The sequence below is a fragment of the Columba livia genome, chromosome 2 (assembly GCF_036013475.1).
Source record: "Columba livia isolate bColLiv1 breed racing homer chromosome 2, bColLiv1.pat.W.v2, whole genome shotgun sequence".
Lineage (NCBI taxonomy): Eukaryota > Metazoa > Chordata > Aves > Columbiformes > Columbidae > Columba > Columba livia.
The window spans coordinates 59,517,629-59,534,906 of record NC_088603.1 but is presented as its reverse complement, the minus strand read 5'-3'; the positions used below and the strand labels follow the sequence as shown (position 1 = coordinate 59,534,906).

At 40.1% G+C, this 17,278-nt stretch overlaps 1 protein-coding gene across 3 annotated transcripts in view; it reads right to left on the bottom strand.

Annotated features, from left to right (window-relative positions):
- The window catches only part of CNTNAP2 (contactin associated protein 2), a 1,147,495-nt gene that overhangs the window by 21,124 nt on the left and 1,109,093 nt on the right, over positions 1-17,278 (bottom strand). For all 3 annotated transcript variants that reach the window (XM_065052115.1, XM_065052117.1, XM_065052116.1), the window contains exon 22: positions 3,690-3,920. In XM_065052115.1, coding sequence (XP_064908187.1) covers positions 3,690-3,920 — 231 coding nt within the window. The remainder of the gene's footprint in view (positions 1-3,689; positions 3,921-17,278) is intronic.

The window sequence follows — 17,278 nt, the reverse complement described above, 5'->3', positions numbered from 1 at the left end:
TCCCTCCTTTCTACACTCCTTTTGATGTAACCAAGGAAAATCGGACTGTCTGACACAAACTGAGATAATACAGATGGGAGGAAAATACAGGAAGGGAACTAGATTGATGATCTGCTTGAGTTTGATTACTGACTTTTAAATCACTAGAAAGTCATATGCTAGAAAAGAATGACTTGTGGAATTCCTGCACTTCATCAACACCAAGAAAGGATTGCCATAGCAACAGGAAGATTATGCATTGTAAGAATACTCACAAGCTGAAAAAGATAATAGTTTAAGGTAATTTCCAAGTAGCATGGCAAAATGCCAGCCAGGGTTGGGGAGGGAGGGAAGTGGCATTTTTACAATGACAAATACATTTAAAAAGAACAAATGTTGTGAATGTGAAATATATGTCAATTCAAGGGTACTAGAAAGAGCAAGATCATGAATTGAGAAGCTGTACGGTCCATTTCTCTGGGGAGTTTATCAATAAGCAACAAAGTTGCTTATTGATAAACCCCTGAACTTGTTTCTAAGGGTCAACTGCAAGTGACTGATGCATGTCTTTACGTTTTTCCCTTTAGCCTTTCTGTTCAGGCATCCAAAATGTTTTGCAGCTAGCAGGAGGCATCCATGGAGTAACTACACAGAAGAGTTTAAGGCAAACCTTTCATGTAGGTCACCCATCAGGCAGAACCTGCTTAACGTTTGGTAATTACTCATAAGGTCTGATCCAGCACTGCAGTTTAGAGGTGAAAAGATCATTCCATTTGCTATCTGTTGTATCCGTCCTATTTAAACACTTATTTGATCCCTCCTATAGCATTTTTCAATCCTCAGTGTTCAATTCTACAGTATTTGAGAAGCAAACCTACAAATCTACACTTAACTCAAAATACGAATCAGGATAAGTGTGGAGTATGTCACTGAACGAGATTTAAACTATGACACTTGCCAGAAAATTTTTCCTGATATTTTCACTATGAACCACCCATCCTCAACTCTCATGTTCTGTTAACATCTATTTAAAATGAAGTAAGAAAAACAATAAAAATTACACATGAAAACATTTTTTAAATTAGAAAGCCTCTACAAAGTAACTGCTGCTTTCAAAGCCACGTTCTTTGCAACCATTCCTTTGTAGCAGAGCATCTGTGGCTTTTGTTTTAGCACAACTGCAAGTATTTCTGTGAACTTCAAAAGGGCTTTTTGTCTTTACCACTTCAGCTGGTTTAGTGAAGGAGTAAATTCATGCTGAGAGTACCAAGACTATTCCAGCTCTGGAACCAACGGGAAACATTACTTATACCTTTGATTGTTCCATTTTCTCTTTCAACACAATTTGTATTAGAAAGTCTTGTAGTGGGGTTTGGGAAACATAAATCATCAGTGCAACTTGCCAACGTACTAAAGCAATGCGACACCGAAGTCAAACCCATGTACCAGTCATCAAGATCACCTGTGTGTGAGATCACACAGTCTACAGTATATATTTTTCCTGAGACTGAAACACAGCTGGCTGTGTCAGACCACCAGAGATACTTTTACAAAGACTGAGTTGTTCTTACCTGACACCAATAAATGAGTTGCCATGATGCCTCCTCTTTGTCCCGCGGGAATGTCACTCAGAGTTAAAGTCAGGAATTGTTCACCCACGCTCATATGTCCTTTCACTCCTGTCCCGGTGAAACAACACCCCCTTGCTGTGGAAACTCTTTCTACTGTGACTCACCTGACAATGTGGTTCCCTTCAGTGTACAGCAGTCCCCCACTAGAGGTATTTAAAGCAATATGATCTTTTTCCTCTACTGCTGCAGAACACTGGAGAGGATAATAGGAGGGGTCCTGAGCTCACAGTCGTACTAAAGCTTATAATGATCAAAAATGAAGGTGGGTCGCTTGCATTCTGTCTGCCCATGACTTGAAGCAGTCAAGTCTGGCTACGGCAATCAGATTTTTTTGCTCAGCAAAAATTAACAGACAGCTTGAGCCAACCTAATTGCATGCTGTATGTTCCCTGATATCCTTCAGGCTGGCTCCATGATCAAATACTACAATTAATCCAGAAGAAAATAGGTAAATTTGTAATCTGTCAGGTCAACAAAGTTGAATCAACCCAGCAAAAGTTTTCAAAAGGAGACTGAGATAACACAAGGATGAGTGTAGTAGCACATGGAAAGAACAAACAACAGGAGGTATGAGGAACAGTTCAAATATCTTAAATAAATCCAAACATAGTCTTTTACTAGCTTGCAGTCAAAGTAAGTGCAGGAAAAATAAACCAATGAAAATTAGCAACCAAAACCCATTCATTAGCTGCACCAGATTCACAGCAGCAGTGCATCCTCAAGTTGTTTATGGCATACTTTTCAAAGACGTGAGCCAGTGAAGTATCCTTCAGGAAATGTGCTTTTACAGAAAGAGCACAGAACACAACCTTCAGGTACAAACTGACCTAATAATTTCAGAGAAGAAAGGGACTATGAAGTTGCGATGAAAAGAATCAAGTAGGAGATCGCATGTTATAAACAGGGAAGAGACGAACTGAACTCTTATAATGGCATGGCAGCAAGGAGGAAATGGCATGTTTTAGAGCATGATGCTGCTTGTGTCAATGCTTGGGACTCTCAGTCTTGGAATATCTGCCTCTTCTTATAAACATCTGTCCTATTTCTCTACTGAAGAAAAGCTGAAAGGACATATTGCAAGGAGTTCCTTGACATTTCAAGGAAAAAAAAAATCCAAAACCCAAAGGAACGACCTTGGCACATACTTCTAAGAAAAACATATATACCTGTCCCCTCTTATACAAAAATGGGTGGTTGTATCCCCAAACACAACAGGCAAAGACTAATCAGAATAAAAATAATTATTGACACAGTTTTTGCTCTAGCATTTTAATTTTATACCACTGAAAACCCATCAACTTTGCCTTCTAATTTACACTGCTACGAGTGAAATCAGAATGAGGACAAAATACAAGAGAGGGGTCAACAAACACTCGACCCTATAAATCTAGAGGGAAAAGATTTTTTTAAAGTATTCAAAGAGAGAAAAAAAAAAACACTTCTAAAATTAGGCACAATGTATACTTTCAAAGACTTTCAGTTGCAAAAACAGAACGAGATTGCTGAGATCAGAAAATTGTTATAGCTTTCCAGCATTTTCAGTATGAGATGAATGCCATCATGACTAATGGGATTTCCCATTAAACATGGCCTAAGGAAAGCAGACATTTCAGAAAACAAATCAGCACTTCATATAAATATATATACACATAAAATTATACTTGCTTTTTTTTTGTATGAAACTGACTACAATATACTCACTTATTAGGAATACAGTGCAAGAAATGCTACTGTACCTATTTATTTGTAACTGAAACTTTTTGCTTACTACATACCTAATACAACAATGAAAGTGCTATCACAGCATGAGGTAAAAAAGCAACATTCAAAGAGTGTAAACTTACGGAAAAGAAAAATAAAGCAGAGTATTAAAAAAAGGCAAAGAAAATATCCTGTAACTGCACTTAGAAGTGGTGGCTAATTTCTGTCATTCCAGCTTCGCCCTTCCTATCACGATTACAGTCCTAGAGTCATCTATCAATCACATCCACTCAGTTTTGGTTTCCTCACAGAGGAAGGTGGATGTATTTCTTCTCTGAACTGCTCCACTGAGCTAATGTGGCATGAACCCCAGCTTACCTGAGTCTAAGTGCCATGGGTCGGTAGCAGCCGACATTGGTGGAATGGTGAGTGGAGATGCTCCGCAGTTGGATTCCACCAGCTCTCCTTCGATGTGAACGTGAGAGGACGCGTTGGTAGGTCTCAGAGCTGCTTTGAGTGGAGCAATCTGGTTGAACCGCACTCTCGATAGGCAGCCAGTGAATCCTGGGGTGTTGTATTTATATATATCTTGGTCAATCTTCCCAATTTCTATGGGAAATTAAGGGGGAGAAAAAAAAAAAGATGAATCAAAACAATTCACTGCTTTGGGAAGCACACTGGTCTGAACACTTGATTCCCAGATCTCAGTTCCCAAGTCTCTCTTTCAGGAGACTGAGAATGTGTCAGACCTTGCTACGTTTCTCTACATTTCATTACAGATTAAAGCTGGAAGCCTTCAGGCCTTGGTGTGACTTGGCTTCACTGCTACGCTATCATTAAAACGAAAGGCCTGTATGAAGGAGTCATCAGAGAACAAGAAGAGGTGGTGAAAAAGAAGGTAGAGGGACAGTCATTACCAGGGTTTTTCCTCCCAGCTGAAGCTGCTGCTGTGAGACATGCCTCTTCCTTCACCCTGGCCCGTCACCCTTTGGCCCCTCTCAGTGGGCCGGGACCACTCCTATTTACTTCCATCTGCCTCCTGTCTCCTCACCAGGAGACCAAGTGTCCCTTTGGCCCAAGGTGGAAAGCTGCCCCACTCCAGCCTACTTCCTTCCCCTGGCAGGGGTGAGAGCCTGCAGGAGCCCACCCACCCCTGCCATGGGCTGAGGAGCAGGTGGTGTGCCCCCGCACCACCACAACAGGGCCAACGTCGGCTGAGAGACAAGTGGTTTTCTCACTTCTGGCACATCAGTTAAAATGATTCAGAAATGGTAGCCATAAAATGTGGCACATGCCCTTACCACCCAGGAGCCTGCAGGCTGCTCATGACTGTTTTATTTTATTTCTGCCAGGACCTGTTGTGACAGTCTGAGTCACAACCGAAACCAAACCACTGCTCTCCCTCAGCTGCCTGTGTTTGAGGGGGTATTAACATTTCAAAGCATCACTGTAGCGTCCAATGTAATATCTACATGGCAGTGAGGAGTTTGGCTTCCTTTCTTCTATGGTAGCATGGAGTGAATGAAAAAGAAACATGGCAGCATGATGTTTGTGCTGTACCAGGGAGTATTGCTCTTGAGGCACTGAGATGCTTTTAACTCCCTTTCCCTGGATCAGCAGGGATAGGAGTTAATGTCTAGTCCTTGAAGCCAGTGGAAAAAATCACACTCAGCCGAGCAAGGCAAGATGATATCCCAGTGACAGAGAACACGGTGCAGCCCCAGGCTGTTCAAAGGCAAGCTTTTCAGATAGGAACAATGATGAGGGCTTGAAAAATGGCGTTTCTGGAAAAAAATTACATATATCAATCACAACATAGTGCCATAAAAAAAGAAAGAGGATTCTCCTGAGGGGTGTGAGAAGAAAGCAGGAAAAAGTTTTATTGTAAGAGTTTGGGGAAGAGCTGGGAAGCAAAGCGCATCTGTCTTTGAGTTTTGCTACCAAAAAAATGAAATCAGAGTTATTAGAAAATGCATTACAAAACTTTTGGATGTGTTTGTTTTCAGTTCTAACCAACCCAGGAGCAATTATATGAGGACTGAACTGCTATCAGGGCTCCCTAAAAACTACCATGCTATATATGTCCGTGCTATTCCTCAGAGTACTGAGGGTTTTGCATCAGGGCTATGTAAGAGCACTTTCAAGCAGGCAGGGTATTTCAAGTACACTTTATTTTTTTGGGTTCACATGTTAAACATGAGGTGGGGGAGAACTGGCAGAAACTGGACAAATCTTAAACACAATTAAAACAGCTTACTGGTTTTCATGCAGAACTAAGCTGTATGTTTATCTGTCCTTGTAACCCCATTAGAGTGACAAGCAGACAACATGTAAGTCCTGCCCCCACCAGCATCAGGATACAAAAGGAATATGCATAATCTGAAAATTACTTGCATTAGATCTTTATGTGATCCACTGTACAGTAATAGATTTGTTCTACCCCCACTGCCCCCCACAGTTTCCCTTTTCCTCTTTCTGCTAGTGCTTATCCAGTCTGTGTCAATATTATAGCCACATTTCACAGGCTGTCAGTGAGCAGTGACTGTCACCTGTGACAAAATTGTAACATGCTCAAGACTCAGACAGAGACTAGCTTAAATGCATTAAAATTGCTGTATTAGTCATGTGGGTCTTTCATCCAGCTCTCCTTTAAGACAATGGCTTAACCAAACAGCATCATCTCCTGCAAAAATTTGATAATAAGTAAAAAACCCCACATGTCCACACACACTTTCCATTGTTAGCAGAAAAGCTGTACAAAAGCAAGTGTTCATACAAATGAATGCTACTTGTAGACCATACCACTCAGACAAGGTTCCTATCTGACTACAATATTCACTATATCTTACTTCAATAAAATATTCAGGGTATATTCAGTGAATAGCTGCAATTTTGAGTAATCCTTATAAACTAAGGAAGAATTAGAAGACCACATTTTTCTTTGAACACTGTAACAACTGTCAATAACAGTTTAGTGATTACCTTTTCTTCATATTTTATATATTCTGTGGAATTTTATGCAGCAATGCTAATAGCCTCCCACTCTCAATTCTACATGACAAGAAAATCTGTGAATATGATCGTGCTACGTTAGCAGCTTCAGCACCATTCTTCTCCAACTCTGTGGATAATAAGCAATGGATACTAGATCCTGAAAGAATTAAGGAAAACACACACAAAACCCCAAGATAGCACCTTGCTGAAGTCCTGCATTTTTGTTTAAAACATTCCACAAATGATGGTTGTGGAAGTCACCTCAGGGAAATTTACCACTGGCTCCCATCACATCAGTGCTAAAACAAGACAGATCGACTTCTAAGAGTGTGACCACATTCCTTCCCGTGCACGTCCCACAGGGCTCAGTGCACTGATACTCTCTTGATATTAGGCCATTATACTTTGCCTCCCTGTGTAGCTGAGCTTGCTATAAACCCATCCCTGGAGAGTGTAATGATTACATAATGAAATGTGCCTTTGTTGTCGTGACTAAAATTCAATTTTCTCCCTATAACAAAGGAGGGACAAAAAGTAAAGATGACAATCACATTTAAAATAAAGCGAAGTTTACAATGCAACTACTTTCCCTTGTTCTAATTTTCAGCACATAAGCCAGTGCAAGGTCATATACCATAGTATATAGTATTTGCACTAGTTAATAGCAACATTACTATTATTGCTTTCAGCTCTGATGCAGCGATTTTCTGCTGGCACTCTACCCACAAGCATTTCTGTAATTAAAAACTTCAAAAAATACCACTTATAGGCCTTTTTAAACTTTAACTGGTTTTAACTATTTGCTCTCTTGGCCACAGAACCTGCTGACTTGAGATGAAGACCATGATTACAAGACAGATACCATTCAGGCAAATCCATTCTAGCAAAAATGCACTGCACTATACGAATCCTTAATGTTGAACATTCACACAATAACTATGCAACCACCTACCCTGCTTACTCAAACATTCAAAAAATACATATAACTAATATGCAGCTGTCCTGGTTTTGCTGGGATAGAGTCAATTTTCTTCCTAGTAGCTGGTATAGTGCTGTTTTTTGGATTTAGTATGAGAATAATGATGATAATACACTCATGTTTTAGTTGTTGCTAAGCAGTCATGGCCTTTTCTGCTTCTCATATAATCCCACCAGCAAGTAGGCTGGGAGTGCACAAGAAGCTGGGAGGGGACACAACCAGGACAGCTGACCCCAATTGACCAAAGGGATATTCTATACCATATGATGTCACACTCAGAAATTAAAAGCTGGGGGGAAGCAGAAGGAAGGGGATGGATGTTTGAAGTGATGATGTTTGTCTTCCAAAGTAACCATTACATATGATGTAGCTCAGCTTTCCTGGAGATGGCTGAACATCTGCCTACTGATGGGAAGTAGTGAATGAATCCCTTATTTTGCTTTGCTTGTGTGCATGGCTTTTGCTTTACCTATTAAACTGTCTTTATGTAAACCCATGAGTTTTCTCACTTTTACTCTTCTGTCTCCCGCATCCCACTGAGGGGTTTGAGTGAGCGGCTGAGCGGCGCTTAGTTGCCAGCTGTGGTTAAACCACGACAACAGTATACTAAGTTGCCCCATGTCTTCTGTGTTATCATTCACTGAAGATATACTTAACATTAATTACTTGTTCTTTATGTTTTGTTATTTCTTTAACGGTAAAAAAGATACAGGATTTTAATCCTCAGTTACTGGTGTTGATTTCATCACCGCATAGTGAAAATACTACTATTTCTCTATTGAAAATTATGTGCTACTAGCGTAGAAGCTCTTTTCCACTCAAGTGAAAACATGTATCTATTTTTGAGACTGCTGATGACACAAAGCACCATTAATTAGTACCCAACAAACTGAAATTCAATATTCTATGAATCTAGAAGAAAACAAGCAAAAATAAATTGTATAGAGGAAAAAATTGTGGCTGGACCTGTGCATAAGTAACAGATGTGTAAGCAGCACATAGTGACACTTATCAGTGTAATTAGGTTATCTTTTTTTTAAAGCCTTTTTGGCCTTACCACGCTACCTGGAGATGCAGAGTTGTGGCTCCTGCCTAGGGACCATTATAAGGCAAACAAATAAACAGTACGGTTCAGATTATTACCAAAGTTGATGTAGTTAGTATGCATCTGATGAGCTACTTGTAGAAGCAGACACACTGCCAAATATAGTTTTTATCTAGTCTTTCTCTCCCTTCTCTACTTTCCCTATCTACAAGTAAAAGATCTATGGAGTAGCCAAAAAGGTCATGGTGATTCTAACAGCATAAAAGGTTATCGCACTGCTGCAGAGGTCCAGCTCTGCTTAACTCTGCCATTTATTTTTTATACATTCTTATAGCATCACTTAGAAAAGCTAAAGAAAAATGACAGCATGATCTGGCAGAAAAACAAAATAAGATGCATTTGATCCCACAGTCCTGAGCAGGTTTTTGATAGATGAAACAGAAATGTTTCTACTTATGAAAGGTTCCTCATGTGAGGATCCAAGGATGATTTGTATGTATACAAGGCTCTGCAGCACAAAGCTGTACAATCCAGCACAGCCCTGTGCCGTTCTAGTATAGTTGTATCACATGTGGACAGCCAGCCTTGGACGGTGCTAAACACTGACCTTGGAAAGAGGAAGAAGAGAGAGTTAGCTGTGAGTGAAGAGGTAAACACCCTGTCGAGGGTTAAGATTGCGGGGTGACAATAAAACCCTGGCAGATGTATTGTTAACCCCCTCTTCCCCCGCCCCCCCACTTCCCCCTCCCTCTTCCCCCTTTCCACTAAGGAGAGGCGATTGGGAGGAAAAGAAGGGCAGAGTGAAGAGAGTTGGAAAAAATTAAAGATGTTTTACTAATACTACTAATAGGAATAGAGAAAATAATACAAAATATACAAAACCAATCTTGAAAGTCTCAGCAACTGCAGAGCCGGCAACCAAAGTCCTGGATTGGACTCTGCAGCCAATCGGAGCTGGATTCAGTCTCTCACTAGGCCTCAGTTTGCAGGGACGACTAGCAAGGTCCTCTCCTAATGTCGGCCATAAGCAGAAGGGAAAAAGCAAAGGCAAAAATGGACGAGATCCTCGTGATCTCCCACTTTATATGAAGTATTCACGTGAATGGAATGTTATACACAGTTGGTCAGTTTCTTGCTCACTTGTTTCTCGTCGCCCCTCTCGCGAGATGTCCATCTGTGCTTATCAATAAGTTTGCATTCCATTGCTAGGTTTACCAAAACATGTGTCTGGTGCTCCAGGAAAATGCAGTTAATACGAAGGCTTTAGCTGACAGGCAAAAATTCACTAAAAGAGAAACTTGTTTTTAACAAAACCAGGACACACCCCCACTGCTAATCTTTGTAAACCTATAAAAACTGTTTTTCTTAATAATATGTGCTGAATACATTTTCTATTCTAACTGATCTGTACATTTTTTCTTTATAGGACTCTGAAACGCGGATCAATACAAAAAGTTATAAAAAATCCTGAACCTTACGTGGTGTTCAACACATAAAGAAAGGATCAAGGCATCCATTTATTGTGAATTATGATCCATTAGGAAGGAAATGTAATAGATCTTGAAGTACTGTTTGTGGGTGAGCACAACAATGTATGTAATAAACATCCTGCTACGAATTCCCTTGGAGTTTTCCAGTGATGCCCTTCAAAGTAGAAATAAGCCACAGCTATGAATACTTACAGCAAAGCAAGGCTCTCACCAAATGTTATAGCCATCTAGTTCTTTCTTTGACAGTGGGAAAGCTCTGACCGAAGCAGCACATAGCAGGGCAGAGAGAAGAAAAGCACTATATAGTAGAGGGATTTTGGTTGTGACAGAAGATGCCTTTTAAACAAAGAAAAGTCTCAGCAGCACAACCAAAGCCCTTTCAGTTCAATTTACTCAACAGAAGACAACATTTGAGTTTTGCTTTAAAAATGATGAAAAACTCAGCTGTTTGGATTTAGGACAACGACCTCTTTACATGTGCCCATGTATGCCCAGAAATATAACAGCTTAATGATTTTGGAAAGAGAGCAGCCATATCTCTAGCGGGAAAAGTCCAGGTTTGCCACAGGGCAGTATTCATGGCTGAACAACCAGGACGCTCTTTCATTTAAATTAAGCATCCACTCAGCAGACAGATAGAAGGTAATCTGTTATAAATCTCTATAACCCCTCAGCTAGCTGTACTAAACTGAACTTAAATTATCTCGATATAATGTTATAATAGACTGCACAGGTGAATTCATGGATTCAATTAAATGAACCACTAATTGCTTTCAGGTCAACCTTAGCAATATATTTTCCCTGCAAAATAAAGCACCATGTGCTCTCTTGTCCCCTGTACTCAGAAAGATTTCTTCTTACATTACCCTCTGCTTGAAGATCAGCCCAGTCGGCATCTTAAGCATCTCTGTGCTACAGCATCAGGCTCCACATAATAGAAAGCAGTTTAAACTCCGCCTGAAAGGAAACTATTGATTTCAAAAAGTCACAGGCCACTGAGATTACTAAAGCACTTTCTCTTATTTGCAGTATTTGATGCCCAGCCGCAGTGGTCCAATGCAATATCAAACCCTGGCACATTCCAACATATAAGGACTGGTGTGGTGTTTCAATAAAAAAAAAGATGCTTGAATCACATGCAGTACATAGTCACAGGGAGAACCTATCTGGGGTGACATAAACCTGCTAGAGTGAAGCCAAGGAGCTAAGAGGGCTAAGACATCCATGTCAGGAGCAACTACTATACACTCAAAAAGGGGGATAATACTAGACAAAGGGAAAATTATGTTCTGATACATCAGCTGGTTCTTGAAACAAATGTTCTCCAGTATGAAGCTTAAGCATCTGTTTGCTTATTGGCTGTTTATACGTTCTCTGTCCTAAATCAGCAATTTCTATTAAAAGACATACTAATACAACTTAACCATGTAGATACCACATCAGAGACACTCAACATCCACAGTATGAGACAAAGAAGCTAAACGCTCAGAATGATGTTTAATGGAGCTGTAGTTGATGTAAAACTGCGAGGCACATATGGACTCCAAACTGAGGTACTGTAAAGACTTGCCATGGCCTTCAAACTTCCTTCACTTTTAATTTCAGCCTCTAAATTAAAATTTAGTAAGTGGTACAAACTGAACATAAAAACAACAGGAACTTTATTTTGTCCATTACTCAAAACTGAGCTAGTGCATTTAGCTCTCAGGACACTTGTGCCAGCAGGAGAAGATGCTCAGTCACAGAGAACTTGTTACAGGGGTGCTGGGGGTAGTGAAGGGGTGTGTGATCCCTCAGAACGGGGACCTGAGCTTCACAGGACCCAAGTGCAAATGACTATAAACTCCTCTTTATGCAAAAACTGAAATCCCACATAGCAGACACGCTTTTTTTAATCTACTGGTCTGCAAGGGCCAGGCAGTATGTGGGTGCCTCCCCACATGTTCCTTTCCTGTCATGCTAATACGCTTGTGCTGCCCAGGGGCCTGTGTGGACAGAGTAAATATGGTGAGAAGCAGCAGGGTGGTCTCCAGCCCCCATGGAGCTGGGACAGCCATTCTGTCACTTCTTATTTGGGCATGTGTCGTGAGACACTTGCCATCCCCTCTGCCCTGGACTCCTGATCAGATCCCAAAGTCAGATGCCTTCATACCTGCCTATACCCAATTGCTCTCCAGACCCTTCAGGTACTGCCCATAGTGTGGCCTTATCATTTGACGTGGTCTTTCCACAGCTATTTTAACTTTTTCTTTGCAACTTTATGTTACCTATTGTAGCTTTTCTGATTTTCTTTTATAAGAAATTATAGCTTGTATGGAGTAATTTTGTTTAGACAATTTAAGTCTAGACTGACAAACTCACTGACCACACACTGACATATGGAGAAGATGCTGTTTGCAGCTTATGAAACACTGCGACAGAAACCAAAGGAAATAACATTAACCCAGCAATGTCAAGTGATAGCATTGCATGACAAGCACATGATACTTTCATGTGCTGTCTGACACTTAAGAAATGGCCTTATCCACCGTGCAAACAAGAGAAAAATTACTCAGGAAGACTGTAACAGCTGATTGCATTTTTCAGTTGCAGCAGCAGCTTTATCAGCATTGCCCAAAGGCCATTTCTTTATGAATCGCTCCTGATACCTTTTGCACAAGCTGGAAATGACTGAACCATGTGAAAAATACACAGAATTAGAGAACCTGAGCCACCCTGGAAGCTGTGCCACAGCTCTGGAGCGCTTCCAAAGCCCAGGCCCTGGTAGAGGAGTTAGAACTTTCGGGTCATGCTCTATGGGAGATAGTAAATCGACGATGTGAAATGTATTCCTGTCAGGATCCCATTATTGCAGAAATAATAAAGACCAGTGCTGAACTGCAGCTCCTCAGTAAAAAAAAAGGACTGTGAAGAACGCTAAAAACCAGAGATGTTATTTGACAGCAGCCTGGTTTCACATTGCTACATATGAAGATGGTTTGAGAACAAGTTGGGCTTTTTTCTCCTCTACTGATGGTATAGTTACCGAATGTTGCAAGATATCACATCGGATGTATGATTTCCTGGAATTTTCCATTTAAAAATTTCATGTGTACCAGCAAGTTATTATTCAGTAATTCCCATTGCCTTCTAACAAAAAGGGAATTAACCGATGCTGCCAGGTTCTTAGTAATTGCATTGTAAAAAGACAAGACTAAAGCCAACAGTAAAAGTGAACAGCACTCTTTCACAGAAACAGGTGTGTTCTTCTCATTTTGTTACTGACTTGCTGTATAACCTTAAGTGAGTCACTTCAGATATTCATATCAAACTCTCCCCCTCCCTCTTAGTAGGACATAGAGAATTCCCCCTGCCCTCTAGCTGGGATGTGTCTCGCTTGAGATGTTTTGAGATATAAGTAAAAACCACATGGGCATTCCTTTTAAATAGGATAATAAAATATTTTTTCTAAACATGCCACAAATTTCTCCTAACTTTGGAAAGGTCACTAATGGAGGCACAGTTCATACTGGTGTATTTCCATTGATTAAAAATAAAGCTTACCCAAGCATAATGGAATAATGCAAAAATCAGGGCAAAAGCAAAGAAACACCAAGTTTTTAGAGACCCTTTTGATACCAAGGAATGATACCTAACACACAGACATCAACTGGAACTCTTGATTTTCATATAAGTCTTCAAATGCTCCCACTAAAGGATAGCCCCCTGGGAAATGTTCAGCTGGGGGAAGAACCTCAATGGGAGCGAACAGTCAGCTTTGTGCCAGTGGGACCCATGGGTCTCGGGGAAGAGAGACCTCCCCGTGCATTACCCTTTATAACCAACTATGAGTGGTAATACAATCATTTCACAAATTGGTGCAGTATTTTATTTCTCCTCTGGATGAATAATCATTCTCCCTGGGTACCAGAGGCAAAAAGCTCGGCCTGTTGTTTAAAGCAGGAATCCCAAATTTAAGGAGACCTAAAAGAAAGGAGACCCACCTAGATGGTAGCCTGAGCTGACAGAACGAGGCACTAACATTTGGTCAGGTCATACAGTATGCCTTGACTGCAAACCCTCCTGAGTGCTAATGGAAATCTTCTGACTGACAAGCAAAGTGCTCAGTACCCACTGACACCAGCCAGGCTAGAGAGATCAGCAGTTCTCAAGGCAAAACCACATAAGAAGTATCTCATAATTAGCTTCAAGAGCAATGATTTTTTTTCTACCCTGTCCTCTATCCTCTTCACAGGATGCAAGAGCCATGTATGGCTGGAGGGCAGCAGAAAATGAGCCACCACTAGGTGTCTCATCCACAACGAAGAATTAAATGGTTCATCTACTTTTTGTCTGCAGGTGAGCTCTAAACAGTGAGAGAAAGCATTGTGATAGGGGAGGAGATGAAATTATATAGCTGATTCAAAACAAACAAACAAAAAAACCACAAATATAAATGGCTAACAAAAAATAATTGTTTTATCACCATAGATATCACTGTTAAAAAATAAAAGTTATCACATAGAAAACATCCTCAGAATTGGCTGGGACGCTGGACTTCAGCAGGATTTATAAGCCCATTTTAATTTATGCTCATGATAAATTATTTTCACAGCATCTTTCATAACCTTTAGAGGAGAATGTAAAACAAATACATAGAGGTAGCATTACTACGCAAAAGAAATATGCAGTTTCGTTCATATAGTTTGCCTTAATGCGCTTTTATGTCTGTGCAGGCTTGCTGCAACATAACTCAGCAAATGCTTTTCAGGACAGAAAATAAATAAATAATCAAATAAGACTCTTACAACCTGTAGTCAAACATAATGTGTCTTGGCCAAACTCCAATGCATTTATTTATATTGTGCTTTTGTTAAAACTATAATAAAATACTACAATTTCAGTCTGATTATTATTTTGTGGTTTAGTGGGTACCATTCTATGACTATTTGCAAATGTCCTCATACTATGCTTTGCATTCTATATTACCAGCCTCAAGTACCTTAATAAAACTGCAGCTGCATCAAAGAGTGGGTAGGCTGAAATTCCCTCTCTTGCCTCCCTCTTCCCTTGCTTATATTACTGGCACACTTAGAGATGGTGAAAAAGCTAGAATAACCATTTGAAGAAGATTTATGGTATGAAACTAAAACTGGAAAATGATTTTTCAGTAAGATATTATTTTTATTTATATACCAGGTATGCCCAATAGTAACCTTCTGTATTCTTAATGGTTTTTTTAAAATGAAAAAGGTAAGGATCTGCTATCTGTTTGTTAAACCACTTTCAGGGGTGTTAGTATCACAAAGATAAAACTTCATCACTCCCACATAATTTTTATTTACTTAATTTAAAAGAAATCCATGGCTATTGCACCTACAATGTCAGATTTCAATACAATGTCATATATAAATAAAAGTTTTTTTGGGAACTGACATTTTGCAGAAGACATTCAGACTATCACACTGCAAATAAGCAATGACTTTTCTAAGTAGTGACAGTTTTAATTCAGTTATCAAAAGCCTGGAAATAGCAAGCAAACAAAAAGCAGAATGCCAGCAAGGATGAGAATGCTGTAACTTAGTAGGTCATTTTTTTCTAACATTTTCATTGTTTGCTTTACTTCTTCACTTGAAATTTATTTTTTCTCAGATCAGAACATATACTTTGTGTAGAAACAATATCAACCGATGTGTAGTCCTGAAAAACACCATTCATTTTAACAACTGGAAAAATACTGTAGAACAGTGCAGGGAAAAAGAATTTCATTTCTCAGAACCAATTTCTTTTATGCTTTTTTTTCCCCCATATTGAATGCTTTACAATTTGAAGCTGAGCAATTTATACTTGAACAGTCTCTATCACGTCTCAAAATCAATGATGAGGTTGATACAAGAAATGCTAAAGGCTTTTCCTTCTTTTCTTTGTTATATGTACGCATATGTGAAATACTCTTTTGTATTTCTTCTGCAGGAACAGGCTTGCTTGCAAGAAATTTACTTCTGAAAACTACTGCTATTCAAAGCACAATATCAAATTATCATAAAAATTTAACAGCTGCATTAGATAGATCAATGAATTACCTAGATAATTGTTTTCTCTTCAAAAAAATAGGTGACTGATAGTAGATGATTCACAAATAGTATAACAGCATGGAGCGTGTAAAATGATCCTCTCCTAGAATACCTTTTCAGCTTCCCAAAAGCATGGGCTTTAAACCTTTCTGAGATGAAGCTGCATCTTGCTTTTTATTTTTAGCTATCAGCAGAACTATCTCCAGTGTCAAACCATTTCAGAAAGCACTAATGGTTCTGGCCTCCACAGCATCCCACACCAGTGAGTTCCAGCGCTGAGCTCTGACACTAACCACCTTCCTGCCACTCACTTTAAGGCTGCATGCAGCCTGGCAAGGTGACTGAGTGCCTCAGCCTCCTGTGCTGTGGAAAGCACTGCACGCCTCCACTATTACAGGACTGCGCTGTGTCAAAATTCGGATGCTCATTTTCGCAGTTTCATGATTTGCTCATCCACAGTAGGCAACGATAATAGACATTTTGACAAAAAAGACACAGAGCTGGGTGTGTGAAGGGATGATGGATGAAAAGGACAAGACAATGTAAAAGGACTAACTTGGTGACTACCTGTACATCTCATTAGGTGATGTAAGACAAACACTTCTAGCTGGCCTAAATCAAACTGTGCGCTACCACCATGCTTTATCATTATTATTATCACATCCAAGCATGGAAAAATATTCCAGAATAGCGTCTTGAGGACACAATGATATGTGCACCATAATGGCTTTGTTAACAAGCTGCACCAAATGCTCCTACTCAAATACTGAAACAGAGCTTTGGGTATTCTAACCTCAAACCTGAAAGATTTCTTCAGAGGGACAGGGGAACCTTTGATCAAGCTACAATGAAAATCAATACAAAAAATATTAGAATTATAGTGTCTCCTTATGCTTGTTCTAGCATAGAGATACATTAAAACAGTACATTAAGTTAGTTCAAGATGCTACACTGACAAGAAGCACTGCCATTTGTATTCTCCTTAAATCTTGTACTAGATTAAACACTCACATCAGCTGGGAATATGTCCAACAGGACAGCTTATTAACTTGCTTCCTTTACAAGTAGTTTGTATCAAAATAAACAAAAACTTACAGGTGGGTCACAGGATCAGCATCAGATGGTCTTAATCAGATTGCCCTTCCTCGTCCCTCTCTCCTCACCCCCAGCCTCCTGATTAAAATGAGCCCCACGCAGAAATAAAGCATATAAATCAAGACCAGGAAACCACAGACACCAGACGGGCATCCTGGGTGCCTCGAAACATGCATCGCAGCTTTGTTTCTGGCACAAGACGTGTGGTCATTTATCTCCTCTCGCCTGCAGGCGCCGGGCAGAGCTGCTTCCCCCGCCTCGAACACGCCGGCAGGGGCAGGCGGGCTCCGGCGACTCGGCAAACGCTGCGG